The sequence below is a fragment of the Erythrolamprus reginae genome, chromosome 2 (assembly GCF_031021105.1).
Source record: "Erythrolamprus reginae isolate rEryReg1 chromosome 2, rEryReg1.hap1, whole genome shotgun sequence".
Classification (NCBI taxonomy): domain Eukaryota; kingdom Metazoa; phylum Chordata; class Lepidosauria; order Squamata; family Dipsadidae; genus Erythrolamprus; species Erythrolamprus reginae.
Genome location: NC_091951.1, coordinates 184,208,827 through 184,226,337, shown reverse-complemented (window position 1 = coordinate 184,226,337; position 17,511 = coordinate 184,208,827). Strand labels below are relative to the sequence as shown.

The 17,511-nt window shown below is 42.2% G+C and overlaps 1 protein-coding gene across 2 annotated transcripts in view; it reads right to left on the bottom strand.

Moving 5' to 3' along the window:
* Positions 1–17,511, bottom strand: part of CTDSP2 (CTD small phosphatase 2) — a 68,246-nt gene continuing 50,735 nt past the window's right edge. For both annotated transcript variants that reach the window (XM_070740725.1, XM_070740724.1), the window contains 6 exons: positions 14,556–14,657; positions 12,271–12,327; positions 8,615–8,707; positions 6,698–6,883; positions 1,706–3,562; positions 1–1,606 (listed from right to left, as the gene is read on the bottom strand). In XM_070740725.1, coding sequence (XP_070596826.1) covers positions 3,437–3,562; positions 6,698–6,883; positions 8,615–8,707; positions 12,271–12,327; positions 14,556–14,657 — 564 coding nt within the window. In that variant the 3' untranslated portion in view covers positions 1–1,606; positions 1,706–3,436. The remainder of the gene's footprint in view (positions 1,607–1,705; positions 3,563–6,697; positions 6,884–8,614; positions 8,708–12,270; positions 12,328–14,555; positions 14,658–17,511) is intronic.

The following is a 17,511-nucleotide window of genomic DNA, read 5'->3' as shown; positions in this document are numbered from 1 at the left end:
TTTGATCTCTTTTTATTTCTTTAATTGCAGTTAATACAAAGATTCCAAAAATAGAAAGAGTTCATAATGGCAACAAGTGCCAGCTTCAAGTTTTGGGATTTATTTTTCAATTAAAAAAAAACAAAAAAACAAAAAACAAAAAAACCAGCAAGTGAGGACATGTGAGAAATTTGTACAGTTTAATGAGAAGGGAGGGGGGAGGGAAAGGAAAGCTGGAGGCTTTCTTTCTTTCTTCAAAAGCCAACAGCTTCCATTCCTTGGTGTGAAATGGGAGCACCAAACATGACTGGATGTAAAAAGGTACCATAACAAAGCGTGGGGTAGATTTGTTTGTGTGTGTGTGTGTGTGTGTCTTTAGTGTAGTCAGTACACGGGGCAGCCATTAAAGGCATGGCCCTGGTAAAGTGCTGGGGCCGCCTCTTGGCTGGAGTTCTACCCTCATTAACCATGGTTCAATCAAGGCACAATCCCAACATGTTAGTTTGGACCCAGGAATCCTTATGGCTCTGAAACATGATTTACAATCTTGACCCAAGAGTGGGAACGAGCGCTTTATGGGCAACATGGCAGGCACTGCTACATACGGAAGTCCTACGATCACTGTCTCTCCCCACCCCTCCAAGCAGGATTGTCCAAAGGGATTCATCGTCACATCCGCAGGACTGTCAACAGTTTCTTTCCCTAACTAGGTAAAGCCAAATACCCCCCCCACCAAAAAAATCTCCGTCTTTTTACATCAGGCTCATTTCATGCAGATCCCTCCACGCCAAGTCTGCAATGTTGCCCACTGCAATTTAGAGAGAATGAATGGGTTGCTGCCTTCTCATTGTAATCCCACTCTCTTTTAAGGCTTAAAAAAAGTCATATTTTTTTTGCAGCAAATGTAGATAGAGCATATTGGACTACAATCCCCAGCATCCCTCACCTATGACCCTACCGGCTAAGATTGCTGGGAATTGGTTTGTTTTTTTCCCCCTTCAGGGGGCAGCATCTAACCTCGGTCCAGCAAAGAACAAGAAGAAACCTGTTTCCATCTTGAAGAAAGGGGCTGGCATGAGAGGGAGGGATGGAGAGAGAGGCAACTGGTCTTCGGCTGACAGTAAGCAAGAACAAAGCTGTGAGAATAGGAAGGGAAAACAAAAAAGGGTTTGTTCTTTCCAACATTCATTAACTTTGCAAACGTTTTAGCGGCTCCTCCCAGGCTTGTGTGCGTAAGCAGCTGCTGGCTGGAGTGCAAGGGAGGGGAAAGAACTTCCTCGTTGGTGTCTGAAATTGGAAACCTATCCCTCTCCTGCCTCCCTGCAAACACAGGAACCCAGACTCTCAGCAAGGGAGACCAAACAGGGCCAGAAAAATGAAGCCAGGGGGAAACGGCCCATTCCACTCAAGAATTGACTGAAGTTTGACTAAGTGTGCACCACTCTCTCTCTCTCTCACACACACACACAGGGCTCCATTGAAAACCGATCAGCACACTTAAAAAACAAGGATGAAAAAAAATATCAAGTAGCATGTTGGTCAGCTTGGGTCCTAAGGTGATGAGATGACCTGCAACTTGCCTGCCACCCCTTAACCCAGGGGTCCCCAAACCTGGGAACTTTAAGACCTGTGGACTTCAATTCCCAGAATTCTCCAGCCAGCACAGATGGCCGGAGAATTCTGGGAGTTGAAGTCCACAGGTCTTAAAGTTCCCAAGTTTGAAGACCTCTGCCTTAACCAATAAGGCAGCCCATTTATTTTAATTTTTTTAAAAGATCCCTATGGATTTTAACTCCCCCCACTTGCTCCCAGATAAACACAATGGCTAACACAAATTAGATTTTCTTGCAATATATTGCTGATGTGGGGCATGGGAGGGGGAAAAAAAAAATCCAGCCGGCCCTGTTGATCCATTTGGTTTCCCTTGCTTCCTAGTGGCACGTGAGAAACTTGTGTTCACAGTATGTCAGGCACAGTTCGAAAGGACAGAGGACCTTAACCCCAAGGAAGAACAAAACCAACGTCCACAGGCAAACTCCCTGCGATATAAATATTAACAAACTCTTTTGGTTGCTTGGAGAGGAAGCCAGTTTGAGAATGCATGGGGGAACAGGGGGAGAACAGGAATTGGAGAGGCCGCACCAAGAGAGGCACACAATTGCTTGCTGCCAGGCAGCTGCAGCACAGAGGCAGCAAGGCAGTTGTTAAGGCAAATGACATACGAAGCAGGCTTGTGCGTACGTGGGAAAAGTCTCCTAGCTTCCAACGGGGTCATTGCCCAACTCGTGGTCACCATCCAAAGGGGGACTTAGGGGGCCGACATGTTATAACGATGGAACCCAGAGCAAATCCTGAGCAGGAAGTTATGCCGTCAGCGTCCTCATCACGCGAGGGATAAACCACCAGGGGACGAAACATCAGAATCCTTCCATCTTCCAGGCGGTCATTCACACTGAAAGACAGTGGAAGAGCTGGGCCGAGGATAGGTACCCTACTGACCTAGCTGCCTCCTGACTGGGTGCTGCTTAAGGCAATGGAGTCACTTCCTTCATCTACCCACCCCCCAAAGAAACAGATCAGAGTAAATAAGGAGTGTGGCATTGGTGGGGCTGGCTAGTTTTGTCCTCACTAATGCTATGTGCTACCAGTGTTTGGAGGGGGGGGGGGTGGTTGTTGCAAAGGTTTTTTTGAAGTCAAGGGGTCTCAGCTTTCATCAGAGGCAAACCACAACTGCAAGACAGAATGTTAAAACAAACAAACAAACAAACAAACACACACACACACACAAGTGAGGAAGGGTTTCTCAACGCCAGCAGGGCGATGAGGCCCAGAACCAGAGGTTGTGAAGCAAAGGCAGCTTCACAAAACAGGCAAAGAAAGCCACAACTTCAAAACAACCCAGAAGGATCCTCTCTCGAGACGATCCAGGCAAGAGCGCGGAAACATCCGAGAGTGCAGAGGCGGCCACCTGGACTCCCAGCCAAGAGATGAGAAGTCTCCACATATTTTCGCCTGGGGGCTGTGTTAGAAGCACTGCCAAGAATATGTAAAAGCAAGCGAGGAGGATGTACCTTTTCAAGAATCCATCCAAAACATTTGGCATCGCCTTGGAGAGGGAGGGAGGGAAGGAGGGAGGATCCCCTTAAAGGTTTGGGGTGCAGTGCATAGATACTAGCACTATTGGGAATGGGGTGGGGTTATTTTGGATGTCCCTGCTCGTGGTGGAAAGGCTAGAAGCGCTAGCGTCCAGCCATACCCTGGTTGGAAACTGCTCTGGCATTGCACAGAAGGCAGCCAGGCAGGTTATTGCCTCCAAAGTGCTTGTTTCTGCCTTGTGTGGCAGGGTGACGGGGAGCAATTGCACTGTTCCCTTTCCCTCCTGGCCAATACTGAAGGCACAGAGTGAAAAAACCAAAACAAAAGTAGTTTCCCCAGCGGCCACAGCACTAGGAAAATGTTAGGGTGCCCTTAGTTGGCCGAGGCTGGTGTAGACATCTTCCGCTCCACTCAACTCCTCAAACACAGGAATCAGGTTCAGCAGCTCAGTGTCTGTCATATCGTCAAACCAAGACTGGACCGGCACCTACAGGACAATCAGAGAGATAAAAGGAGAAGTCAATCAGAAGCAAGCAAGGCAGGGAACAAGGCATTCTATCTTGAAAAAAGTAAAACAACCCTGGCAAAACTAGGATATGAGGAGTGGCATTTAAAATGTCTACAGCACACCAGAAAACACAGTCACAGATAAAATACAGTGGTACCTCATGATACGAACTTAATTGGTTCCAGGAGGAGGTTCGTAAGGTGAAAAGTTCGTAAGATGAAACAATGTTTCCCATAGGAATCAATGTAAAAGCAAATAATGCGTGCAAATCCTTCAGGAAAATCCCAAACTTTAGAAGGGAGGCGAACAGAGGGCAGGGAGGAGCAGCTAAAGGGGGCGGGTGGAAGAAGCAAGGCTAGGCTAAAGGGTGAGTGGGAAGGAAGAAAGGCAAGGGGGGCGCCCCTCCCTTTTCTTTCTTCAAAAGACACTCTTTCAGTGCTTTTGCAAGCATGCAAAATCTTTACTCCTCCAAGCTGCCCCTCCCTTTTCTTTCTTAAAAAGACACGGTTTCAGTGCCTTTGCAAGCATGCAAAATCTTTACTCCTCCAAGCTGCCCCTCCCTTTTCTTTCTTAAAATGACACGGTTTCAGTGCCTTTGCAAGCATGCAAAATCTTTACTCCTCCAAGCTGTCCCTCCCTTTTCTTTCTTAAAAAGACACGGTTTCAGTGCCTTTGCAAGCATGCAAAATCTTTACTCCTCCAAGCTGCCCCTCCCTTTTCTTTCTTAAAAAGACACGGTTTTCAGTGCCTTTGCAAGCATGCAAAATCTTTACTCCTCCAAGCTGCCCCTCCCTTTTCTTTCTTAAAAAGACACGGTTTCAGTGCCTTTGCAAGCATGCAAAATCTTTACTCCTCCAAGCTGCCCCTCCCTTTTCTTTCTTCAAAAAAGGGGAAAAAAAGAAACCCCTTCATCCCAGCAGCAGCTGCTTGGGTTCGTAAGGTGAAAATAGTTCGGAAGAAGAGGCAAAAAAATATTAAACACCGGGTTCGTATCTTGAAAAGTTCGTTAGAAGAGGCGTTCGTAAGATGAGGTACCACTGTATATAGATGCGTGGAAATGGATAGGCTGACGATGGAGATCAAAGGATTAAACAACTCAAGAATATTTATGGTACTTGTAATAAATGGTAGAATTGGATGGAAAACAAATTAAAAAAAAACATGTGGTGTAATGTGAAGAAATATATGAAAATTAGAACTATGTGAATATGAAAAATATATGTAAATATACTGTAAATATAGAGAACAATAGCAGATTATGGAATGGATATAGTATAAGAGATGGGTATTGATCTGTGTAAAATTATTGTGATGTTTTTAAAAATGAAAAATTGAATAAATAATGCTTTAAAATGTTTACAGCAATTATTTAAATGCTTGGCTGCATCCCATTTGGCCCCTGCTGGATCACGCCAAGGCTAGTTTCTCACAGTGATCCACAGATGCTGGCGGGAGAGGGGGCAGCACTGGGGCGCTAAGCTAGAAATGGAGATGTGAATCCCTCTGCTCTTTTTCCCCCTCTAGTGGACATTTAGGAGCATATTATTCCCAACTTGTTGGGAGGCCACGTGGAGATTTTTAAGATCCGTTTGCCCTTGAGGGACTTGTCTTTCAGGAATTTAGTCAAGCCTTTTAATAAAGGCTGTCCAAGTTAGTACCTATTAGCATATATTGTGTTAATGAATTCCACTGCTCTATTTATGGATTGGGTGAATAAGTGAGTCCTCCCCCCCACTCCCCGTTTTAATTCTCCTTCCAATCTAGCTCAGCTGGATGGCCTCTGGTCCTAGTGTTTTGAGAAAGTAAGTAGAGTGGGGTGGGGTAGAATCCCTGTTTCATTAGAAGCCTGGCGGTGGGAGTTTTCCTACACCAGAGTATGGAATCTGTGAACTGTTTGAAGTTGGTTTTAAGAAAAGGGGGAAATATTTCAAATATTAAAGAGGGAAACAGAGCGGCATGTTACTGGGATAAGGCCCCTTTAAAAGGCAAGAAGCTAGACAGGGGCCTTAGCAAGGGTCCCCAAACTTGGCAACTTTAAGACTTGTGGACTTCAACTCCCAGAATTCTCCAGGCAGCTTAGCTTAAAGTCTTAAAGTTGCCAAGCTGGAGACCCCTGGTCTAATGCATTTATATAACTTAATTTTTTTAAATTTATTATTATTATTATTATTATTATTATTATTATTATTATTATTATTATTACAGTACAACACAGCAAACGAGATCACTATGCTGGATTTCCTATTTCATCACCAGTCGGGCGCTTCCCAAGCACCTAGGACTGCGTGATGTAGCGGCAAATTATGTTTGCCAATCCCAGTAAAGTGGCCTTTTGCAATTGATAGATGGAGATTTTGTAAATTCCAATGGTTTTCAAATGTCCGCTGAGATCCTTTGGTACTGCGCCCAGCTTGCCAAGTACTACTACTACTACTAATAATAATAATAATTATTATTATTATTATTATTATTTGTAATAGGCAGTGTTTTGAACAAATGAATCTTTCCCATGCTGACTGGAGAATTCTGGGAGTTAAAGTCCATCAGTCTGAAAAGTTGCCAAGTTTGGTTTGAGAGGGAATTAGCTGAATTCTTTCTGATTATAACCTTGGTGTGTAGGACAGCATTCAATAAACTGGGAAAGGCGGAAGGGGGGGGAGTTGGGAGGGAATTTCTCAGCCATCTCTACCTGAAGACGAGAAAGTCATGCAATGATAAGGCGAAAAAGAAGATCAGCATCTGCCTCCACACCGTTCCTACAAATCCCTGGCTAGGGATCTGAGAAGACAGACGTCCCCTTTTCTGTCACTGAAGAGGGAATGCCACTCCCAAAGCAGACCATCCGTCATTTGTGTTCGGCTCAAGAATGCAAATGTCAAAATAAACATCAAGGGTTTAGAAGCAAGGGAACAACTCTTGAAGGTGCTATTGATTTTTTTTAAAAAAAAAGTTCTTCCCCAAAACCAGATTAAAATGTTTTTTCTTTAAAGCCACATGAATCTATCAAAATCAGAACTACAAATTAATCCACAATCCCACTTCTTAGATATATATATATATTATAAATTTTAAATATATATTATAAATATGGAAGTTTAGAGTAAAAAAACCCACCGCATTCTCTGGATGGAAGATGTAGGAAGCTGGAGAATTGTCCAGGATCAGGGTTTTGCGCAGATCCCGGCCCAGCCGGCTGAGATCTTTCACATAACATCCCTGGTGGAACACGCACGACTCCCGGAAGAGGCGGGTCCGGAAGACTCCACACTTGTCCAGAAGGTCAGTTACTGGGTCAGCATACTAGCCAGGAGGAGAGAGAAAGAGATGAGGGGACAGCTTTGTGCATAGAAACAAAACAATTACAATGAAAAGACCCAGCAGTCAAGATAATCTGAATACTATGCCTCTGTGACCAGGTCCAATAAAAGCAGAATTTGTTACTTGGCATTGATTCTTTTAAGTGAAGTTTTATGAAATTGTCTTTCTTTCTTTCCTTTTTCTCTGTCTGCCTACCTACCTACCTACCATTATAATCCATCCATTCTCTCTCTCATATCTACCTATCATATCTATCATTATAATCCACCCATCCATCTCTCTCTATCTACCTATCTATCTACCTACCTACCATTATAATCCATCCATTCGCTCTCTCTCTCATATCTACTTATCATATCTATCATTATAATCCACCCATCCATCTCTCTCTCTCTACCTACCTACCTACCATTATAATCCATCCATTCGCTCTCTCTCTCATATCTACCTATCATATCTATCATTATAATCCACCCATCCATCTCTCTCTCTCTCTACCTACCTACCTGCCTACCATTATAATCCATCCATTCTCTCTCTCTCTCATATCTACCTATCATATCTATCGTTATAATCCACCCATCCATCTCTCGCTCTCTATCTACCTACCCATCTACCTACCTACCATTATAATCCATCCATTCTCTCTCTCTCTCATATCTACCTATCATATCTATCATTATAATCCACCCATCCATCTCTCGCTCTCTATCTACCTACCTACCTATCTACCTATCTTATCCATCCATCCATCCATCCATCCATCCATCCATCCAATCTAATAATCTAATCTATCTATCATCTCCCATTTTTATAAATCACTCAAAATGGTGAACATAGCTAATACAGTGATACCTCATCTTACAAACACCTCATCATACAAACTTTTCGAGATACAAACCCGGGGTTTAAGATTTTTTTGCCTCTTCTTACAAACTATTTTCACCTTACAAACCCACCGCCGCCGATGGGATGACCCGCCTCAGGACTTCCGTTGCCAGCGAAGCACCTGTTTTTGCATTGCTGGGATTCTCCTGAGGCTCCTCTCCATGGGAAACCCCACCTCCGGACTTCCGTTGACAGTGAAGCACTTGTTTTTGCGATGCTGGGATTCCCCCGCAGCATTGCAAAAACACAGAAGACCAGAGATGGGGTTTCCTATGGATGGGAACCTCAGGGGAATCCCAGCAGCACAAAAACGGGCGCTTTGGCTGGCAAAAGGGGTGAATTTTGGGCTTGCACGCATTAATCGCTTTTCCATTGATTTCTATGGGAAACATTGTTTCGTCTTACAAACTTTTCACCTTAAGAACCTTGTCCCGGAACCAATTAAGTTTGTAAGACAAGGTATCACTGTACTCCTTTTCTTCCTATTTCCTCGACCTATGTGAGGTAGGCTGTGTGTGTGTTTGTAACATTTTATTGATGTGAAAAGGAAGGAAAGCAGGATGCTTCCTCCCATATTTGGGAATACCAGGGTGATAACACACGCACGCACACGCACACGCACACACACAAAATTGTGAGTCTGTGCAGAACGTTCTGTGGTCAGTTATTAATAAGAATTGAAACTCCCTGTAAATCTATAATTATATCATACCAATTTCACAAAATTTAAGGGACAAATTCCTTCTCATTATAGGCAACTAGACAAACTTTGAAAGCAAAGCAGACCAGCCACATGTCCAGCAATGCTATTGGGAACCCACTCACCTTAGCTAAGCTGGCAGTGAAGAGCACACATTCAAACAGCTCCCCCATTCGCCTCAGGAATTCATCTACAAATGGCCGCTTCAGCACATACACCTAGAGATTAACAGAAAGGGTGAAGAGATGGTACATAAAGTACTCGCTTTATCTGCAGTGTGCTTTAGAACTGGAATAGTTGAACGTCAGGCTTAATTCCAGTGTTGCCAAAATATGCAAAGCATGGCAAATATTTTAAGGGCAACATTGGAAGGTGGAAAAGAGTTGGCAGAATGCTTCTCCAACCCATAACCCTTTTATGTATAATTTTTATTAAACATTTTCCTAAAAGAAAATACAAATTAAGGTGTGAGTAAAACAAAAGAAATTAAAGAAAATGCTAAAAATTCAAGAATGGAAATAAAAAGAAAAATAGGAGGGGAAATACAAAGAAATAATGTTTAATCTTCTTTACAACAGTGTTTAAGTCCAATTATAAATTTACCTCTTACTTTTAAGGTTACCACATAGCTCTTTTCTTTCTTACAATCGCTTCTGTCTGATCAACACATCCATAAATCATAAGCTCGGTTTTTTTTCCTCTTTCAGGCAAGAAGAGTATAAAGGAGTTTCCAGACCACAATAAATGCAGATATTGTCTTCTCCTTGGTCAGAGATCCAACCCATAACTCGTTTCATAATCTATCCCTCCACACACTCTTCCCTTCACTACCCGGCATTCTTTTATCCCTCAGGGTCTGACACATAGGGGCAAGTCACGTAGGGAGAGTAACAGCATTTCCAGACTCTATTCATATTATTTTTTTGGCAAGCATCCAGATATCTGTGTTTGCTCAATAAAATGAATGAAGGGTAGGGGAAAACTTTAGCAGGACTGGAAATCTAACTTTGCAAACATAAGTGATCTCAGCCTAAGTTCCTGGAACGGCTGCATCAACCCCCCCACCCCAATTCTGGGAATTGCATTCCCAATATGTCTTGAAAATCCTGATGATTTGGAAGGTTGCCTTAGACATCCAGTGTCTGATCAAATCATAGGTGAGAAACTACAGTTTAATGTTTCCAAATGTAAAATAATACACTTGGGAAAAGGAATCCTCAATCTGAGTATTGTATTGGCAAATACTTCAGAAGAAAAGGATTTAGGGGTAATGATTTCTGACAGTCTCAAAATGGGTGAACAGTGCAGTCAGGCAGTATGGAAAGCAAGTAGGATGCTTGGCTGCATAGCTAGAGCTATTACAAGCAGGAAGAGGGAGATTATGATCCCGCTATATAGAATGCTGGTGAGACCACATTTGGAATACTGTGTTCAGTTCTGGAGATTTCACCTGCAAAAAGATATTGATAAAATTGAACGGGTCCAAAGACGGGCTACAAGAATGGTGGAAGGTCTTAAGCATAAAACGTATCAGGAAAGACTTAATGAACTCAATCTGTATAGTCTGGAGGACAGAAGGAAAAGGGGGGACATGATCGAAACATTTAAGTATATTAAAGGGTTAAATAAGGTCCAGGGGGGAAGTGTTTTTAATAGGAAAGTGAACACAAGAACAAGGGGACACAATCTGAAGTTAGTTGGGGGAAAGATCAAAAGTAACATGAGAAAATATTATTTTACTGAAAGAGTAGTAGATCCTTGGAACAAACTTCCAGCAGACGTGGTAGATAAATCCACAGTAACTGAATTTAAACATGCCTGGGATAAACATATATCCATCCTAAGATAAAATACAGAAAATAGTATAAGGGCAGACTAGATGGACCATGAGGTCTTTTTCTGCCGTCAGACTTCTATGTTTCTAGAAGCTTCTGGAGGATATGCAGAATATAAATCTAACAAAAATAAAATAGGAAGGGCAATGATGGAACATTGTACTGGTACCTCCTCAGTGTCACTGATGAAAGCCAGAAGATGAACTGATTGAGGTATCAGCCTTGGACAGAGAAACCTCAGTTCAAGTCTCTGCTCAGCTGTTACACTCAACAGAAGACACCATTATTTTAATCTAAGGATATCTCACAGGATTTTTCTATAAAGATATTTTTAAAAAGCGGGAAGGACCAACTACGCTATTCTAAATTCCTTGGAAGAGGAAATATATAATTTGAACAGGTACCACGCACCATATAATTACAATGTATTATTATGAGTAAAAGTACATGTAAAGGTACCTTTACTTATTTTAAATAGTTCCTTGCTATACTTATTAAGAAGCTGTGTCAACTGGCTGATTTGTGAATTTTAAGTTACATTTCCTCACCTTTGTTACAGCCTACCATTTAAAAATCTGCCAAGATTTTTAGATTAAAAATAGTATAAAGATAGAGTATTTTTGCAATATTATAAATTTTAAGTGTTTTTTTAAATTATTTGTTTAATTAATTAATTGACATTAACTATTTTAATTATATTATTAAACTGATATTTTATAGATAGGAGAATTTATTTGAGTTATATGAATTATAACAGGTAGACGTAAATTTAGTAAGAACTTAGAATATATATGTTATATTTCTGTATTGATCTAATTATAGCTAGACTTTTTTCTGTATTAGTTCTACGACAAGCGGAGCAATGGTAGCTCTCTTGAATGTTAAATGTTGTCTGTCTTGTTTGTCTAACAAAAACAATAAAAATATTATTTAAAAAAAAAATCTGCCAAGGAAATTAGGAAAACTCCAGAACTCTTTTTATTAGGTATTTCACCACATAAATATAAAAAAGACATACAATATTTGATAAAGCACATTTTAGTAGCTACTAGAATTGTTTTCGCTCAAAGATGGAAAGATGCAGAAGTCCCAAAAAGAAGATGAGGTAATTAGGAAAATTATTTAATGTGCAGAGCTGGATATGATGACGAGGCGGTTGAAAAATCAAGAAGAGACTGAATATTATAAAATCTGGGATAGGGTCTTTATTTGGTTGAATAGAAGAAATTCTCAATGAATCCAAGACTATGTAAATTTATTATCTTGAAATGTATATAAATAGAGATATGAAGTAGGTGGTTTTTTCCCCTTTGAAATGATCAAAAATGATCAAAACAAAAGTTTTTTCTTACTATGGAGACTACTATTTTGAGTGGAGTGATTGGAGCTCCTTTTTTTGTTATGTGTTTTGTTTTGTATGTCTTGTTTTGTCTTTGAAAATACTGTAATAATTAAAAAAAAATATCTGCCAAGTCCATTGTAATAAGACTTTCTCTTTTTTGATAGGTAAGGTGAAACTACATTATCAGAAACCAACAGCAGGATTCAAGTGCAGGATTATGTAACTATTTCAGACATTTTAGGGAACAGAAAACCGAAACAAATGTAGATCAAGTCCTTGGTGGTCTCTGCCATTCACCAGGTGACTTTTTCTCTCTGGAAGCTCCTGCTGTTGCATCGTCCAATCAGGGAGGTCGCTATGGTGGAACGTCTATGTTGCAAGAAGCCGCCTCCTGAAACAAGTAATCAAGAATAGGCCGTGTTGCCTGGTAACAGCCTATCCTGGATTACTTGAACCAGGCTGAGGCCTTCACCGCAGGCCTTCCTCTTCTTCCCCTTTGCAGGTGGTCTTGGCGAAGAGAAGGGGCCTAAACGCACATTTGGTGCCAGAAGCAAAATATTCCCAAATCCATCTGACTCCCAACTGTGAAGAGCAAGAGGCTTACCTCATGAGTTGTTCCCTCTATCTCAACCGGCACGATGAAGTCAGCGTTGTTGATTGGCTGAGAATTTAGTTAAAAAGAATGGGTTAATTTGGCAAACAAACCTCCTACTATTCTCCCCTTCCCCGGCAGCAGCCCCTTCCCGAAATGTCTGTCTAAAGGCAGCTCCTGACTGAAGGATTTTTAATGATGTTTATTTAATAGGCTCTGCTTCATTTCCATTACAAGATTTTACATTTTGTCTTGTTTTTTAAAGAAGAACCATCTTAAATGCCTGAAACCATATATATCATAAAACTAAATTCCTGACGGCTCAGGCATCTTTTAGCCCAGTGTTTCCCAACCTTGGCAACTTGAAGATATCTGGACTTCAACTCCCAGAATTCCCCAGCCAGCATTTGCTGGCTGGGGAACTCTGGGAGTTGAAGTCCAAATATCTTCAAGTTGCCAAGGTTGGGAAACACTGGTTTAGTCATGCTAATTCTAACTTCTGACAGATTCTTCCCATTTGTTGATGGGAGCCACTAACACAAATTTGTTATTACAGTGATCCCTCGAGTTTCGCGTCCTCGAGCATCGCGAAAGGGCTATATCGCGAGTTTTCAACCCGGAAATAAACTCCACCATCTGTGCATGCGTGCCCTTTTTTCTATGGCCATGCATGCGTAGATGGTGGAGTTTCCCGCCGGGCAGATAAGCTGCTGGGCGGCTTCCTTGGGTCTTCCCCCTCTTGCCCCGGTAAGACCCCAGCGGCGGCGCGAGCAACGGCGTGGGCGGGCGGCACGCGCGGGGACACCCCAGCTCCGCTTCCCAGCTGGGAAGCGGCCCCAGCAACGGCGTGGGCAGGCGGGCGGTGCGCGCGCGCTTGGGGAAACCCCAGCTCCACTTTCCAGCTGGGAAGCGGCCCCAGCAACGCGCGCGCGCTTGGGGACACCCCAGCTCCGCTTCCCAGCTGGGAAGCGGCCCCAGCAACGGCGTGGGCGGGCGGTGCGCGCGCGGGGAAACCCCAGGCGCGAGCAACGGGGTGGGCGGGCGAAGGGCGGGCGGCGGTGGAAGTAAAAACACCATCTGCGCATGCGCAGATGGTGTTTTTACTTCCGCACCGCTACTTCGTGAAAAATCGATTATCGCAAGGGGTCCTGGAACGGAACCCTCGCGATAATAGAGGGATCACTGTATATGATTATATAGTTTTTATATAATTGAAGTATTATATACTTCAACTTACAGAATTTCACAGCCAGCACGGTAGCTAGGGAATTCTGGGGGTTGCAAGTACACATATCTTAAACTGCTGAGATTAAGAAATACTAACCTAGAATAAGCAACACAGTGCCCTCCACTAAGGAGCTCTGAATTCATAAGTTGTATAGTTGTTCCTACTATTTTGGACTTAAAGGAGATATAGTTGCAGTGATGGAATAAATTTTGATCTTTTTTGGTAAGATCATCATCCTTTCCAAGGGCAGAATTTATATGAAGAGATGGGCTGAGCAACTACTCTCCTTTTAGTATGATATACATCAGGAGTATTGAACTTGATATTATTGAGGGCCGCATGAGGGTTGTGTTTGATCTCAGAGGGGGGGGGGGGGACAAAGTGTGGCCAGCTCAACTCTGTTTTTAGCACAGTAGCCCTCTGCAGCCCTCTGCCAGCAAAAACGGAGGTACCGTGGGCTGGTCCTTCATTGCTGATCAGTGACCGTTTGAAGTTACAAAGGATCTACCTTGGGGCTACTTATGGACAGGATTCAAAGCTCCAATGGTCAATGGTCAGCCCCCCCCCCCATGCAGTCACATGGCCAAACTTTGGGTGCTCGGTAACACCGCTGCCTTCACTGTTGTTTGCAGCGTCATGTAATCACATGACCACATTTTACTATCATATTTGCAAAAAATAGACACTTTTGGGTTTGGGACAAAATTGCGCCCCTAGCAAACCATTATTTTGCCTAACAGTGCAGTGTTCACTTAACAACGGATTTACTTAATGCCAAAAAAAGGTCATAGAATCGGACAATAGGCCAATCACATGACCAACTCATTTTGCAACCATTGCAACTCGTGACCATAATGAGCAGATTCCATTAGAATCAAAAGTCAAAGACTACCTCCATTATTGGCCAATATATCTGAAAGGCATCAAACAAGAGGAGGGAATTTAAATCAGATGTTCCCTCTAAAGCAGATCTTCATTCCCCTGATCTAGCATGCCCTCCGGGTCTTCTTGTACTTGTTTATCCATTATGCAACAATACAGAAACCAGGGAGCTATTCAAGGGTTTCACCTTGAAGGAACTGTGCACTAAGGTCTCATCCAGGTCAATCACCACACATATTCGGCCCTGGTCTTGTTGAGTCACCTCAGGGAGAAGGCATGTTCCAGGAATCTAGAAAAAGAAATGCGAGCTTAGCTTCTGCTGGCTGCAAGAATCACATTTCGTGATGTGCGTTGTATCCTGTTTTAATTCTGCAAGTTTAATTTTGGAGCTTTTATCTTACAGCTGTGGAAAAGTGCAGGAACATAGCAACTGTCAGCAATTCTTTCAATCCAACATCAAGCTGCAATTGCCTGGGACAGATGCAGCTGCTTTGAGGAACTGCTTGAAAATGTTACCCGAGCCCCGTCTCATGCGTCATATCCCATTTCCCTTTCAATCTAAATTCCTGTCCTGCACTGCTTTATACGCCATGCATTCCCAAATGCTTCTGGGCAGCTTACCCCCAAAAATGACGCTGTTGTGAGGCCCATTTAACAAGCTTCATGCAGTTATATTAACAAGTACCATATTTTGCTATTTGGAAAGTTCTTGTTTCAGCAACTAATCCACCCCAGGAGAAGGTTTTAATGTGTTTCTAGCAGGACTACCAGGTTCTATAACAGCTTTGTTCCTTATGCTATCCACCTGGTAAACTCACAAAATTCATTTCTTCACCATGTACATGTATACATCCGAACTAGACTGTGCTGTTTCTCTTTGTCATATAATATATGCGGGTATATGTATAGTTTTGTATTTATTTATTTAATCATATTTATGTAGTGCAGGGGTAGGCAAAGTTGGCTCTTCTATGACCTGTGGACTTCAACTCCCAGAATTCCTGAGCCAATCATGCTAGCTCAGGAATTCTGGGAGTTGAAGTCCACATATCATAGAAGAGCCAATTTTGCATACTGATGTAGTGTATATTGGAAGTGGTGACTTTTCTTCCCATTAACTAACATATCTATTTTAATCTACGCTTATTGTTAACACAGGAGTACAATTACTGGCGGGTCTGGCGGGACCCAGGGGAAGAGCCTTCTCTGTGGCGGCCCCGACCCTCTGGAACCAGCTCCCTCCAGAGATCAGAATTCCCCCACCCTCCTTGCCTTTCGTAAGCTCCTTAAAATCCACCTCTGTCGTCAGGCATGGGGGAACTGAACTATTCCTTCCCCCAGGCCTATACAATTTATGCATGGTATGTTTGCTTTTAAATAAGGGTTTTTAATTATTTTAACATTAGATTTGTTATATGCTGTTCATTATTGTTGTTAGCTGCCCCGAGTCTGCAGAGAGGGGCAGCATACAAATCTAATAAATAAATAAATAAATAAATAAATAAATAAATAAATAAATAAATAAATAAATAAATAAAATTAATACAGATGCTTTTTAAAATGTAGAATATTTCCAGTGTTATAGGTTCCCTGTATCTTTCTATTGTCTCTTTCTCTTAATCCAATAATGACCTCATGCCCACATCAAGGGCTTTATTTTTAGGCTAAGGATGTACCACTGTCCAGTTAAGTTTAAATTCTTTTTTCTAAAACTTTCAAAAAGCAAAGTGATTTCCATTAAGTATTCTTTCAGACAAGTACATTTCAGAATTTGGTCAAAGCCGGTTATGAATAGGTGAATGTGCCTTGAATTTGCATACTGTGTTGATATATTAAAATTTTCTACAGCAAACATTAGGTCCCTTTGAAAAGGGAGTTACTGCTATTTACAGTTCAGAGAGTACATTTTTAAAAAACAAGCTTACTTTTGTGCCATAAGTTGACCTATAAATGCTGCAAGTGGTATTAATTGGGTATTTTTATTTAGATTTTACTTGTCTTTATCATTGAATGTATTTGTTTATACTGCATGTTATTGTGCTTACTAAATATATTATACTCTTATTAATGTTGGATGACCCCTGCCCCAAACACCATTTGCTGCCAAATTTATGGAAAAAAAATATACACAGAGCCTATGGGGACACTCCACCACATTTCTGTTCACTACAATATTTCTATTAACACTCAACAGAAACTTGCAAATGTTCAGGCAAACAGGGAACAACGTTTCCCTTTATTACCCCATCATTCTTCATCATAGCATTTTTTTTAAGCCCCAGGGAAAACTGTCTTTATTTATTTGACAGACAGTTACATTTTCCAGGAGCAATTTACATGTTGATCCATGTTGCTGGCATGTGGGAGAACACCACCACAAAACAGAGAAAGGGAGTGCGTATACACACCAAAGAAGGGGCAGCAGTTTGCATTCAAGAATATACGTTCTGCAGAAGTCCAAATTGTTGAGTTGGGAAAAACATTGCCACGAGATGATCAGTGATGGTGAATCTATGGCATGGGTGCCACAGGTGGCACGCGGAGCCATATCTGCTGGCATGCAAGCCATTACCCTAGCTCAGCTCCAATGTGCATGTGCGTGCCGGCCAGCTGATTTTCGGCTCACCTGGAGGCTCTGGGAAGGCATTTTTTGTTTCCAGAGTGTCTCCGGGAGATGGGGGAAAGCATTTTTGCCTCTGGAGCCTGGAGAGGGTGAAAAACAGTCCTACCGTAGGTTGGGAAATGGGTTGTTTTAGGCCTCTAGAGCAGTGATTTTCAACCTTTTTTGAGCCATGGCACATTTTTTACATTTACAAAACCCTGGGACACATTGAGGGGGGGGGGGCGGCTAAAAAAAGTTTGGACAAAAGTTTTTTCTCTCTCTTCCTCCCTTTCGCTCTATTTCTCTCTCCCTCCCTCTTTCTCTCCCTTCTTCTTTTTTCTCTCTCTCTCTCTCCATCCCTCTTTCTTTCTCTCTTCCTTCCTTCCTCTCTTTTTTGCTCTCTTTCTCCCTCCCTCCCTCTATGTCTTTCTCTCTCCCACCTTCCCTCCCTCTTTCTCTCTCTCTATTTCTTTCTCTCTCTCTCTCTTGTTCTCTTTCTCTCTCTTGCTTTCTTTCTCTCTCTCTTGCTTTCTCTCTCTCT